Consider the following 14,311-nt stretch of genomic DNA (forward strand, 5'->3'; position numbering starts at 1 on the left):
TAATGGAAAACACGTGAAGGGCTGATAAATAGCTTGTCTTTTACAACCAGGGCTCAATGACCACACCACGACAGCAATTTTTTCTACAGCTGCAATAAAAATAAATTCTACTGCGGCTGACGACTACACCCAAAAAACAGCTTGTATGACTATTGCTGTATTATGTGTAATTTATTGGTGAAGCACGTCCTGGGTCCAAAGAGCACCAAAACATTTTGTGGCTTCAACCACGACCCGTAAGCTTCCCCAGGACATTTAGTCCCATTCATGCGGTAGCTTGAGTATGTTGGATGATCACAGCCACATAAAACAGCACAAAATGACGAAGATAAAGCACATCAGACAAACACTCGAGCAGGGGTTTGCTCATTATCATCTTTTGTGCTGCTTTATGGCACTAACAGCAGTTGATTACACTTTATTTAACATTTGCTTGAGCTTCTTTTTTTGAGAAAGGGCATACTGGGGGAGTAGCTTTTTGCAATTCCGCCATGGAACATGTACGTAGCCTTTAGAAAGGCTGTTTTGTTGTGGAGCGCCTGGAGGAACACTTGTTGCTAATTTCGTCAGTGCTGTCTTCAACGGGTTTTGCCGAGCTCGCAGTCATTCAATGTCTCCCTGTCATCTCTTCCTCGATTGGCCTTCTGACTTCCAACCTCAGCAGCTATGCAGAGGCACAGTTGTTGATCTTCATTTCGGTAACCCTGCTTCCTTCTTGAACACTGCGCTGTCACTGCAACCATCACTTTCACCAAGGACGCGGGCTCGATTCCCGGCCGCTGGGGACCCTTTTCTGATGGAGGTGAAAAGCAAAACTGCCAGTGTGCTTCGAGATTTCGGTGCACGCTGACGCGTCATAGTTCAGGTGTAGCTTTCGTGCATGACCTTCTACACAACACACACACAAAAAAACCCTGGTACCTCATCTATACCAAAGGCTTAACGGACCTCAGCCACAGCTGCTCGCATCCCAACACTTTTTGATCCACACTTGGATTTGGCAGCTTTCGCCATGGCACTCAACTTTCGCAGGGCTATCCGCAGTCGCAGCATGAGAAAAGCCGAAGTTAGGTGCTTTTTCAGGTCGTGGCATTGTGGGAAATCGTTTGGCACATGGTAGGAGTCGAGGGTAGCCTTTGTGAGCGCTGGCAGCGAAACCTTCAAGATGTCATGCTCGTGATTCCGGAAGACGCTGTCTGCGTGCTTCAGCAGGCTCACCACGTGGGCTGAGGGACGAACCAACGGGTTTGGCTGTGACTGAGCCCGGTACGACTTGCACTGCAAAAGCTCATCATGCTCCTCAATGGGCTCATCCTTCAGATAAGCTTTGCAGGCATTGCACAGCGTGTACCGCTTGCTCACAGAGCGTGTGATGTAGCCGGACAGGTACACCAACGATTCCATCTCGACATCATCAAGTGGAGTGGTTTCGTCATCAAGGAAACTGTCCTCAAACAAAACCTCCTCTCCGGCTTCGAGGCTCTTCTCTGATGCTGCCTTCTTCACCTCCAGGAACTCCAGCAGGTCGACACTGTCGTCAATCTGGTAGCTTCCCTTGCGGCTTGGCCTGAAAAACTGGCTCAGCATGATGAGCCGCAGGGTCAACTTGAACTCTAAGGCCCTGGGCACTGGGCTTCTCGCTCGCACGCACGAAAAGAGATTCTCTAGGGCATCTTGAGTCAGTCGGCAGAGCAACACAAACTTGAAGTTGTAGACTGTGAGGAGCTCATGCTGTAGGAGGAGGGCACTGGTTGTACTGATGAGAACCCCAGTCTGGACAGGCTTGAAGCACTTCTTCTGTGTCTCGTTGCGTATTGTAACCTGAGCAAACATAAGCATGAACTCTTCAAGAAACGCTACAGCTTCTTTGGGCGAGGTCTCCTTGAATAGGCTCATTGCCGTGCCAATGTAGCGGGATGTCATCAGCGTAAACCAGTGAAATACTTGTTCGACAAACCACGCCGTTGTCACTGCCTCCACTGGGAGCAATTCCATTTTCACGAGCACCCGCATGGCTGCCCCCACACTGTGGTTGAGTACTGCAACAGCTGAGGAAACGCTCATCTTGTCGAAATGATTCAGCTCAAGGTAGGCAGCCTTGAGATGAGGTGCCAGCTTGAGGTCGCGTTTCTGATCCTCCTCTACCAGTTGTTTTATGTACTCCACGGACACCTGCAAGGTGCAAAAATAGCATAGAAAAGAATGAAATAGGAACAGCTGCATATTTCTGATATGTAATACATAATAGGATATGTAATACATAACGCTAGCAAAACCTTTAAATCAAGGGTTGGACGGAAACCCGTCTGGTCAGGAAAACACATGACAATAAAAACTGGCACTGACCAAGAATGTTTCAAAACCAAAAAAGACGTTTCGGCTCCCGTACGGCTGCCTTGTTCACAATGAAAAGTGGGGGCGAAAGTGATGCGGTTATGTTTGCTTCAAGATGTGACGTAGGCAACATGCGTACACGTGTGATAAGTTGCCGTAATTGCGATTAAGTGTGTGCTCCGTGGTCTGGGTTGTCAGGGATTCTAAGATAAAGCCGTGAGGGGCAATACTTCTCTGTTCCGATTATATTTGCATTGGCCCAATCTATTTCATGGTGAGTTGCTTCTGTGTGGTCAGCGAGAGCGTTAGAAGGCACATTCTTATTTCTAACATCGTACATGTGCTGCTCAAGCCTTTGCTGAAAATTTCCTGTCTCGCTGACATAGCTTTGGTCGCAGTCTGCGCAGGGAATGCTGTAGACAATGCCTGGGAACTGTAGACAAGGTACGGGACATCGCCCTGGCAATGGCGACATTCTGGTGTCTTTTCACATCCAGTCCCTGTTCACGAGTATACCAACGGACTTGGCAGTTGACGCATGCGTCGCTGCCCTTGAAAGAGACACAACTCTACCAGAGTGCACGCCTATTGAAGTCCCGTATTTGCGGCGGCTCCTGAGGTTCTGCCTCGAGAACACGTACTTCACTTTCGAGCGCACATTCTACGAGCAGGTACACGGGACAGCGATGGCACAGCCGTGTCAGTCACAGCCGCAAATCACTTATAAATCTTATAAATCTACGCCTTAAATCTAAACCTTATAAATCTACGCCACAAGTAGCATGAACTAATCCAGAACTCTGCAAAATGGTGTGTTCACCTTTTCTGTTGGAAGCTTGTATTTTTCAACAGTCTCCTTCGGCAAGGAGATGGTCTGTCCCTTGACTAGGTGGCCTCTGATGTTTTTTAGCACGTGGGGCGCATCAGCAAGGAAGTAGAGCTGCCGGTCGGTGTCAGCTGCACAGGGATGTCTGCAGCTGACTACAGGCTCAGCTGCCCGCGTCGCGCTGATGCCACAGCATTTCCAGAGGGCCTTGTTGCCCGAACCCATGTCAGAAATAGCTGCGTCTACATGGCAGCCAGCAGCCTCGCTCTTCTTGATCACTTCAAACACCAAATGTTTGAGGAACGTGCCGTCAACAGAGTCCCCTGCAAGACGGTTGAACACAAGCAACTTTAAAACAGCATAATAAAAGCATATAACAGGCCCACTACAGATCATTGTAAACACTGCAAGCCAAACATGGCTGGTCAAAAGAGCAGAAGCTGCTCCCCAGCAGCATTGCAGAAAAATTCATAGCGCATGCGGACGAGGACAAGATAAGAGAACAGACACACCACGGAGTGCTACATGGCATCTCTGTTCTCTTTTCTTGTCCTTGTCCGCATGCGCTATGATTTTTTTCTGCAATGCAACACCAGCTAAACCAGGAATCCAGTACTGGCGTGCCAGCATTCATTCCTTCGCCTATGTCACGTCTGGCCACTGGTAATAGCTGACTTTTTCTAGGTTTAGTTTCAGAAACACCTATTTTTCAAGCTGTCTGTGTAGGACACACTCCTATTTTAAACGCACTACTTTAAAGTTACTGACTTTTTATGTGTACTATTAGATGCCAGTATTTTTATGTAATAGAAAATTGTCGTGCAGTTGGGTTTTAAGGAGTTAAGGTTTTAAGGGTTTGAAGGAGTGGTTGCTCAATATTTTGTTATTTAGAAGACCGCACTTGCCTGTGAAATGGTAGGCAACAACTTGCTTCCAGCGGGAGGACAATCCGGTGAGCATGATGACAAGACCATGTGTTGCATACACCAGTTCGCCTTCAGGCCCTTGTTTTGCTAGTGGAGCAGTTGCCAGGCCGATCGGCTTTTTGACTGTAGGGTCGAAGTCCATACCAGTAGTCAGCTGCATCTCGTCTAACAGTAGGGCACAGTGTCGCTCCTCTGGTTTCATGGCTTCCAACTTTGCCTTCAAAGCTGGAAAAAGCTCGTTGAGGATTCCTTAAAATGAAGTAAAGGCAATCAATCTTTTAGCTGCTTGTCATAAACAAGAACATTCTGACAATATATGACCACCAACAAATTAGCGTACACACCAGTTTCGAATTTGACGTCCTCAATGCGCCTTTGTAGCGTCCGCTCAGATGGAAGAGCTACAACTTCATCCTTCAGCAGCTCGTACCCCCTAGAGCCACATGCCAGTCGCACCTGCAGAGCCTTTTGGACGGTTTTGTCCGACCACCTGTTGCCGCGTGGATCAGGATGTCCAGCATTCATAGCCTGGTCAGGAGCAAGGTGTAGAAGTTTGTTGCCTGCAAGAGAATAAAATTCCAGAAAGAAATGCAACATTAGACACAGCGGAAATGCAGTATTCACTGCAGTTATTATGGAAAGATATTATGTACCTTCAAAATTCAACTTTAGATGTAGCGGGTGAAGCCCACTGTTCCGTGCTTCATGAGGCAGGTGGGGGGGGGAAGGGGAGTAGGTAGCCCAGTAGCCCAATTACATCAACATTTCTGTGTTAATCATGCTCAGCAAGGGGTGAATAAGGCGATTAGTGCTTGCTCTCGCTGTAAACAATTCAGCGCCAGAGCTGTTGACGTGCAACGTAAACATACTTCTCCGCCTGATGATAGGCAGGGAGGTGCACTGGCGCCTGGACAGTTTGAGGTAGCTGAGCTCGACTCTGCTGGCCCCCTATGTGTGTAACGCATTGCGGGTGCGCTTTCTTCAAATACCTGTCTTGCTCTTCACACGCGCTACCAAAGAGGTGTTCACAGACAGTTACCTACAGGACTCCCCTACTGAATGAACGAAACTTGTGATTTGTCGTCATGGCCCCTTGAATGCCAATCTTGCTAGATGTAATAAACAAGCTCCACTGAGGGCACCTTTCAATGTAGGTATGAGCACAACTGCTGATGTAGCCCCGCCGTGGTGGCTCAGTGGTGCGCCTCATCGCCTGCGTTGCGTTGGCGCGTTAAACCCTACAATCAATGAACTGATGATTTAGAATAGCAGGCGCAGACGGAGTTTATATGGTGAAACAAAACGCTCACCCAGAACAGCCTCCAACTGCTTTTCCAGCTTCCTGGTCTGCTTCTGTTGCAGGTCCAGTTTGCGCTTCAGCTCCTCAACAATGGCTTCGTACACGCATTTCGCTCCACTAGGTCCACTGCAGGAGGCTTCCTGTAACATTTTAAAATTTTGGAAACACCCTTGAGAAACAACACAAAAGCAGGTGGTAGTCATTCGTAGACTAAGCATTTTTTGAGGTAATTCTGGAACACATGCAGTCAAGTTCATAGGCTTCTGATGCGGTCTCGAAAAAGAGCAGATGTTTTTCATACCGTTTGAACACCCTGGTCGGTTGTATCGACAGCACACTGTTGGTTACTCGAAGAGCTCCTGTGCACTCCCCTACCTGTAAATATACACACTGTGTTATGAACTTGCGTTTGCAGCACATGTGCACAGTAACTCAATCCTGAGAGTCCTGCATTGCTAACAATACTACTTTTACTGCGAATGAAAGTTTTACATCCACCTCGGTGCAGCCATACGGCTACAAAGGAAAGCTATACAGCTTCCTCAGAAACTTCGCAGTCGAAGAAAAATTCTTCCTGGTCCAGGATTCGAACCCGGGACCACTGCTTAACCGGAGCAGTGGTCCCGGGTTTGAATCCTGGACCAGGACGAATTTTTCTTCGACTGCGAAGTTTCTGAGGAAGCTGTATAGCTTTCCTTCGTAGCCGTATGGCTGCACCGAGGTGGATGTAAAACTTTCATTCGCAGAAACTTACTCCACCTTGGGGTTTTCCCCTAAATCTGGTCGATTAACACTGGCCGCTGACATGGCACATGCCCACGTGGGGGATTGGCCGGGAATCTCCTCGTCTTCCTTGGCAACGGGGGGAGATGGGCGCGTGCTGCCTGGCCCCTGTCATGGCACATACCCACGTGGGGGATTGGCCAGGAATCGGGCGTGAGAAGGGCTAATGCACCCGCTTAAAGGAGTACTGACACAAAATTTCAAAGCTGAGATCCGCTCTAGCAATCAAGTACAACGACAACACAAATAGGTGTCTGTGAATAAATGCATCTTTCTTTCTTTGTAGTTGTGTGTGTGTGTGTGTATGTGTGTGTGAGCTATCTTTCGCGAACATTACCGAACCGCGCAAATTCAACTCGTGCATTCGCACTTTCACATTCTTCCCCTCGGGGAAATGCGGGGAATTTTTTTCTTCGACTGCGAAGTTTCTGAGAAAGCTGTATAGCTTTCCTTTGTAGTCGTATGGCTGCACCGAGGTGGATGTAAAACTTTCATTCGCAGAAACTTACTCCACCTTGGGTTTTCCCCTAAATCTGGTCGATTACTTTTCTTACTTGGTTCATCAGGCATGGTTGTCGAGGTGTCCATGGTCTCGGCCTCCACAACACATGTACCTGTCAAACAAAAAACACCAGGAACCGCACAACTGAACATTTGTTTCTTATTCTCTGCTGTTTGGTCAACATCTTATTTTTACTAATTATAATAAAAAATCACAGACCCCTTATTGGAGCTTACAATACAGGCATGGAAAAAAGCATTCGCTAAAAAATGGACGCAATTCTACCCTGCCAAAGTGGATGTCCAGCAAAGCTGTTGTAAACCAACACGTCAGTGGGCTTGTCCCTTGCGCTCGGCTTCTCTGGTGGCAAATTCTGGGTCCTGCATAGCCTGACGCCGGCTTTTGCCCTTGAATGCCATCAACCCCCTTTTCGAGCAGCTGCAAACCTAATCCTTATGGAAAAGGGGGGTGTAACTTCCCATTGTTCATCGTGCTTTATCATCCATCAAGTGGTTTCAGTGCATGTCTTGTGGCTTTGTTTACACGAATACTGAGCTCTATGCTTAATGTTTGATTAGCCTGGCGCATGCACTGGGCATCTTGAGCGAGAACTGCTCAGACAGAAAACAGTTTTGTTTACATGAAATTTTCCGACCAACGAGAGGTTAACAGCTCCAATATCAAAAACGTTTCCTCGCTGCAAATGACCCCGATACGAACTTTGGAGGCTGAGGCCCAACTTAACAGGATTGATGAGCTGGTGCACAAGCACCACTCTGCCCGTGCCTGTAAAGTCAAATCCGGCTACGGCACCATCAAGCAACCAGCCATTCACCCTGGCCGCCCTCAAAACCTGCAGCGCTGGGTTCATGGACCAATTCATCAACAACTTCTGGGCTTTATACACGAAGCAAACTTGGTTGTGACCCTGTGAACTTGGTTGTGCACCTGTGTACAGTTATGCCGCAGGGCAAACTTTCGAATTGAAAAAGAGACCAAAAACAAAAATGCTGGCATCGAGATTTCGCTATACATTAAAGCCCTCTGGTCTGTATTAATCCACAGCCCATTACTGGAAGGGGCTTCATGATCTAGGCTAGAGCATTGATACATAAAACTCAGAAATAATTTTAAAAAATACAAGTTGCAGGTTTGTATTTCCAGTCACAACTTTTTGGTTAGGTAACGGAAGTGCTACTTGCAACAAGACACTGGATTTTACAAAGTTTGCTGCTTATAAAATTTTGGGGAAATGCGAGGCAGTAACCCCCAAAGCAGGCTCTTGTGCATACCACAGGATGGCTGGTCACCCCAGATGCCATTGCATTGAATCAGCCCAGCTTTTTTTGGCTCTTTCTGCAACTCTTCTGCAATAAGTGTGCAATAGGCCATAAACTTGACCTGGATTCATTTTAACTAAATTGTGAAGTGATGAGTCAGGGCGCATTAATGAAACCAGTGGGGCTGCTCCACCTGACGTCGAACCTGCCAAAATTAATTCAACACTCACTAATAGTTACATTCTTGGTGTGCGTGAACTCGAAAGCAGTGGTGGCCACCGTGCCTTGGTTCTGAAGGCAATACTCACTTGTTTGTACTTGCACTTCCACTGTAAGCAGTGGCACAACGTAGCCTTCCCCTTGCATGTCAGGTGAAGGTTCCCTCACTTCTGAAACTTCATCCATTCTTGGTGTTGCTGGAAATGCAAAAAAACATGTCTTAGTTCAGGCACAGTGTCCCAATTTGGCAGAGCAAAGGAGTGGCTGTTCTGCCCGACTAATCTAATTGATATTATGGTTAAATATAATACCTGTGCTACACGAGCATTTGAAAGCCCTTCGAGTCGAATGTCATTTGACTTGAATGGCACCTTCGAGCTGCTACACCACGTTTTTCAGGGGCATTTGGTTGAAATTCCATTTGAGTCAAGGGAGCACGAAAATTGACCTCTGAGAATATCAAAGGCCTTTGAAACGTGAAAGCTTGTACTGTATAACACAGTTTCTGCATGCCGTATCAACAAAAAGAATTATTGACAAGTTAACGTGGCTTTAAGGTGCGCAGTCTTCCTAATTTTTCACTTGTTTTTGTGTTCTATCGCTCGATATACGATTGCAAGGTAACTTGGTACGCTCAACACCGGTGGTATGAAAAAAACAAAAAAAAGCCTGTTTTCTGTGCGCTTGTAGCTTGTCAATTTTATCCTTAATAATTCTGTTTTCTTACTCGTGTTTTCTTCTGTTTTCTTATTGCTTACTCGTGTTGTCCTGTGGAAGTCCGACTGCGGCTCCAGGCGTTGCGTGCTGCACAAAACACCCCTGGGCAACACCAACCTGGGGTGGGGCTCCGTTAGTTCCTGTGATTGCTGACATCCCTGAAAGCACAAAATGTGTTCCAAGGTTGCATTTCCTTGCCCTACATGTGTGGCTGCACTGAAATGACCAAGTACTAAGTGCTTCAAGCCACACACCATAGTCCGACTTGTGGGCGATCAGGCTTTTCTTCCAGTCAATCTCGAACGCTGTGATGGTGGGCACCGCGTTCCACTTCAGCAGCCTTCGACCATCAGCCCGGCGTCCTTCGAACTGGTCCTCTTCAAAGTGGTCCTTAAGAAGAATAGTAGACGTGACGACGGCTACTCAAATATTTTCCAAAAGTAAAACTTCACATGAAACTGCTGGAAACATAGAAGGAAGGTAGTGAAATAAAGCTGAGATAAATATAGATCCAATGGGTCTATTCCACAACGGGAAAATTTATAAACTGAATATTCATGCAGTAAATAAAAGGACTTCACTGCAGCTAAGCGGCAGTAATGTAATTGCTGTATCAACGATGCTTTATTACGAGTTACGAGGCGAAAAGTCAGATTGCACACGCAAAACGTTCATTAGGTGCCAGAAGAGACTAAAATATTCCACCTCACACGGTATTTTAACCGAGCGCGCAGGCTGTTTATATCAGTCACTAGAGAGTTTTAGTATAGTGGACAGCACCACTTTAGCAAGCCCATAGCGTTAGCGGGCACGCTAACTGTCGCGTAACGAGGCGCTATCCGTTTGCGATCGCGGCCCGCAAACGCCACAGCTAAAACGCTATACTAAATAAGCTCCGCTACGTTGTTTTCCGCTGCTTCCTTTTTTCTGGAAGATCAAACCACACGAAGCGCGTTAGAACTCTATTCATGCTATTGCAGCAAATGATCGTGCGAGGTACGAAGTTTTTATCATTTTCATGTCAGTACCTTCATGTAAGGTGAACTCCTCAACGGTAGTGCTTTACCGACTCCGAACGTGTAGCCCTAAGGCCCGTGCGTACATTGGACGAAAGCGAGCGAAACTGACAGGATTCCGCTTCAAGCAAACTCACCTCACAGATCCTCGACGAAAGAGTAGGCTTAAAATCGACGCGACCGACGAGCTGAACCCACGCTCGGAGTCTTTCGCCGTCCTTTTTCCCCAAGGGAAATCGCATGAGTCGCTTTCCATCGCCGAGCTTGCTGAAGCAGTCGATGACGCAACAAGACGGCATCGCGAGAGGCTCATCAGGCGGCGGAGAAAGCAGAAAAACACACACTGAAGCACGAACTCGCTCGTGACCAGCCGCTCTAGCGTCCGGGCAGGAGAGCAAGAGAGAGAGGAGAGGTGGGAGAGGCGCTCTGAAACAAAATGGCTGCGCCCATACGTAAACAAATATCACGTGCTGCCGACCGACCAATGAAAATCCTGGCGGCACATAACAATGAGAGAAAAGAGTGCCGATACTCTAAAAGCCTTTATTTAGTGACGCTAGTATACATTGAGGTGCACACGTGCCTGCGTGTCAGCTGAGGTAGGATTTTGTGGGCGGTGAGGACAGGCTTCCCAGAGAATTGTTTCCTGGCGTGGTCTACGAGTTTTTCAGCGTAGTCTGCGACTACGAATACATCGGTGAATCGGGAAACCATAAACCGAGATTGAGTCAGCATCACAACGACGTGAAAAAAAAGCAAACAGCGTCAAATGCTCTTGCCGAGCACGTGGATCCCATTGGCTAAACCATTGATTGGGATAATTCCACAACCCTAGAACAAGAGAGGAACCTAAATCCCAGCTTTATCTCAAGTCTTTGGATATAGAGAGGATACGTCATATGCTTAATCGGAATGACGTGTCGCGCCTCCCGTTGAACACGCGGTAGTTACGTCACGTGCTCAAAGAAAAACATAAGCGTCCTTAACGTTTCCTTCCCCCATGGTGATCAATACTTCTGTAGCGATTTCGGAACATCTTCGTTGCTGATTTTTATTTTAATTTTAACAGTTTTTTTAGGTCCCTGCCTTCTTTTTTATTATATATTGTTACGTGGGGCCGCGTGAATCTTGAGGTGTGCGATCGATTTACAGGTAGCAAAAATAGAGCGCATACAGGTTGCGCACCTGCCCTTTTTCCTTTAGGTGTGGGGGTCATTGCATCAGGTATCACTTCGCTCCCAGTCGTTCTCGGCTTGTAGCATAGCCCTGGCATTATTAGCATCCATTCTAGTTGACACCTTAGTATGTGGGCTTGGGCTGAGTACCAATAATATAATCCGAATACAATGTGATTATGTCTTAGTGGCCATGAATTAGGTGGACGAGGTTGGAAAACCCTTACCCCACAACAGGACTTTCCGCCCATGCCATGAGCAACGTCAAAAGCTTTTCAACCAGCGCCAGATTGATGGGCGGGAGAGTGGTGTGGTCGCCTGGTACGACGCAGCTGCTCACGACATTTTTTTCGGCAAATATATGGGCTGTAAACACGGGACTCGAAAATGGACATGTGCTTTGCTCACCAGTGTTGGAGGGGGCTACACACACCACGAGCCCACGCAGGGTCCGCACCTGCTCTTCTCTTTTCTCGGACCTTGGCGCCGCAGGAGCATGTTTCACGTTCCTCACCTTCGTGGTCTTGTAATATATTTCAACCAGAAAACTTAGCAGCTTTGTGTGATGCTGCCCTCACACAAAAAAATTTATTAAGTACTTGTTAGTCGAATATTGTGCTACAAGGCACAGCTATATCAGCAAAGTTTTCTACTGAAAATATAACCGAGTACTTGCCGCCATTGCCTGTAAAGATAACATAGAAAATACAAACAGTCTTTATGTCTTATGGCACAGATAGCTTATCCAAGTTAAATATTTTAACATAGCGATGTTACGAGAAGGAGTTGCATTTGGACGGTGACAGGCTAAGCAGCCCTCACCTATTGTACCTAAATTTGGCGTATAACTTTTCACAAAAAAATACTCCCTCCTTTATAGCAAGTTTGCATTTTATATTCACACAATCTCTTCAGGTTACAAAAGACGATGTTTTCTGTACCGCTGGAGTTTTTAAGGAAAAACGGAAAAGTAGATGACATTTAGTTACAAGACAAGAAGAAATGCTGACGATGCATTTTAGGCATAGCTGCTAATACTGGCATTGAAGAGGTATGGTGAGACAGATATGATAACTCCTCATAATGTCATTTTGGTACGTTGGTTTGTGAGTTGCGAGCAGCTAGACTCATATGTCTTCCGAGGTCATTAAGACACCGAGAACTCCGCAAAATCATTGATTTTTTGTTATTTCTATTGAATAAACAATTACGTCGGGCACGGCATCGCTCAAACTTGGAATACAGTCTCTCCAATGAACCAAACTGTCAGTTAGGATCGCATAATGTGGGGGCTAACATATGAAAAGCGAAGGGGGGAAGTAAAGACGCAGCGGCGATGAGTCTGTTGTGAGCGACGCTCCCAACTTTTCCGGGGATTTTAATTGTTTGCAGCGCATCAAAGGTGGACAGTTAAGCGTTGCAGCGAAGTGGGCTGTTACAGACGCCACTTGAGTAAGAATAAATATTGCTGCGAACCATGTATGGGTTTGTTTATTTATTGTTTGTTTTTACTGCCGGGCCACACCCGCCTATGTTATCTGCGTTCCAAGCAAAGCGCGTCTTCCATTCTTTATATTTATAAGGCACAGGCTATCACATTCAGATAAGCAGACTGTTTCACCGTAACGTCGCTAGCCCAGAATAATCTTCTGTGATCTACAATGTTCTTGATGTGAATTGATGGTTCAAGAAACACTCGTGCCGAAAGATAAAAACCTGCAGAGTGGACGCCTCGGCATTTGATTCGACGACACTCGCCTGCGCAAGTCACTTTGTCGACCGCTGCTTCGCCGCCTCTGCATTTTTTTAGTTGTTAGGGGAGGACAAGTTCGCTCCAATAAACTTGTTTCTCCTTCAAGACAACTGCGTCGTCCTTGGCTTTGTGACATCTGGTGGAAGTGCTGGGTACGCACCGTTCATGTCCTCTACAACCTCTCGAAGCCGCAAAGCCAGTCCAACAAGAACCAGCCTCCTCCTGCAAGATTTACCACCAGTGTTCGGCCTACTACCGGAGAAAGCGAAGAAGAAAGACGTTGCAACCAGCGCCATGGTCAACGAAGCCAATCATCCCGTCATTCTGCAGCAACCTCGGGAGCCCCCATCATTCTGAGAATCCCCTTGTGAAGACCCGGAAGAGTGGCTGGAGAAGCTGAAGCGGATCGTCCGAAGTTTCAACCGACGGGATGATGAAGAAACTTTGAGGCAAGTGTTTTTCTATCTCGGAGACTCGGCTCAAGTTTGGTTTGAACATCTCGAGAGCTCGCTAACTTCATGGAGCATGTTGAAAGCGGAATTTTTGAAAACATTCACAACTGTCGTACGGAAAGAACGAGCCGAAGTGTTGTTGCAAACACGAATCCAACGGGGCGCCATCAAAACAGGACACGACGAAAGGGCAGGCGACAAAATAGCACATCGACAAAACAGCACAGCTTCAAAACAGCACAGCTACAGAAGTCCACAATTTTTTGGAATGCCAAACTACGCAGTTGTTTAGATTTTAAATTTCAGACAAACATTATAGAGGGCACTAGATGCTCTGTAGGAGTTTCTCTTCACGTTCGGATACCCTTTCTCGGAAAACAAGATCCGGCCTAATTTTCATACTATGTGGGGTGTTTGAAATCAAAGCGGCAGAAGCCAGCGCCGCCATTTGGTAAAACTATTGAGACACCGAGGGAAAGAAAAACTTGTATGGAACCGAAAAGTTCAAAAAGAAGAGACGAAAGGTTAGGCTATATAAAACTCAAAATGGCTTTTGTTTCGTTTTCAGCATCACGGTTTACAGAAACGATTCCTTACAGTAATAGATTTTGAAGTAGCCCTTAAAATTTTGGGGAGTATAATAATAATAAAACTAATAATAATAACAAGCTATCGCCTCGAGACCCCTCTACAACACTTTTTGGAAGACACTGCGTATCACAGTTCTTTCGATTTTATTCCAATATTTTCTACCCTGGCAGTTCCAATTGAATATACATACGGCGCAACATGTCGAAGGTGTCTTCCACCCTATGCGACTTGGCCTTCCCTACACATTTTTTCTTGTTTAAAAATGGCGCAGCTTGCACTGCGAGAGAAAAAGCAGAGCTGGCGGCCCCCTTCCTTCGTCGGAGACCAGGCTGTTGCATCTGCCATTTATTTCCGAGCTTGCCGCTGAAAGGTCTGCAAGACTGGCAGGCCCTGATTGTTTCGTCCACAGGCTTCCACATATTTCCCAACGTGGGCCG

At 46.7% G+C, this 14,311-nt stretch overlaps 1 protein-coding gene across 1 annotated transcript in view; it reads right to left on the minus strand.

Annotated features, from left to right (window-relative positions):
• Positions 1-939: 939 nt before the first annotated feature.
• The window catches only part of LOC144160602 (uncharacterized), a 74,309-nt gene continuing 60,937 nt past the window's right edge, over positions 940-14,311 (minus strand). Inside the window, exons 3-10 of the mRNA XM_077691843.1 lie at positions 9,142-9,277; positions 8,929-9,045; positions 8,192-8,367; positions 5,397-5,526; positions 4,431-4,646; positions 4,066-4,335; positions 3,155-3,483; positions 940-2,172 (exon numbers count right to left, since the gene is read on the minus strand). Of these exons, the coding sequence (XP_077547969.1) occupies positions 940-2,172; positions 3,155-3,483; positions 4,066-4,335; positions 4,431-4,646; positions 5,397-5,526; positions 8,192-8,367; positions 8,929-9,045; positions 9,142-9,277 (2,607 nt within the window). The remainder of the gene's footprint in view (positions 2,173-3,154; positions 3,484-4,065; positions 4,336-4,430; positions 4,647-5,396; positions 5,527-8,191; positions 8,368-8,928; positions 9,046-9,141; positions 9,278-14,311) is intronic.

The sequence above is a fragment of the Haemaphysalis longicornis genome, unplaced genomic scaffold, assembly GCF_048455015.1.
Source record: "Haemaphysalis longicornis isolate Haplotype H1 unplaced genomic scaffold, Haemaphysalis longicornis Haplotype H1 scaffold_11, whole genome shotgun sequence".
In the NCBI taxonomy this organism is placed as follows: Eukaryota; Metazoa; Arthropoda; class Arachnida; order Ixodida; family Ixodidae; genus Haemaphysalis; species Haemaphysalis longicornis.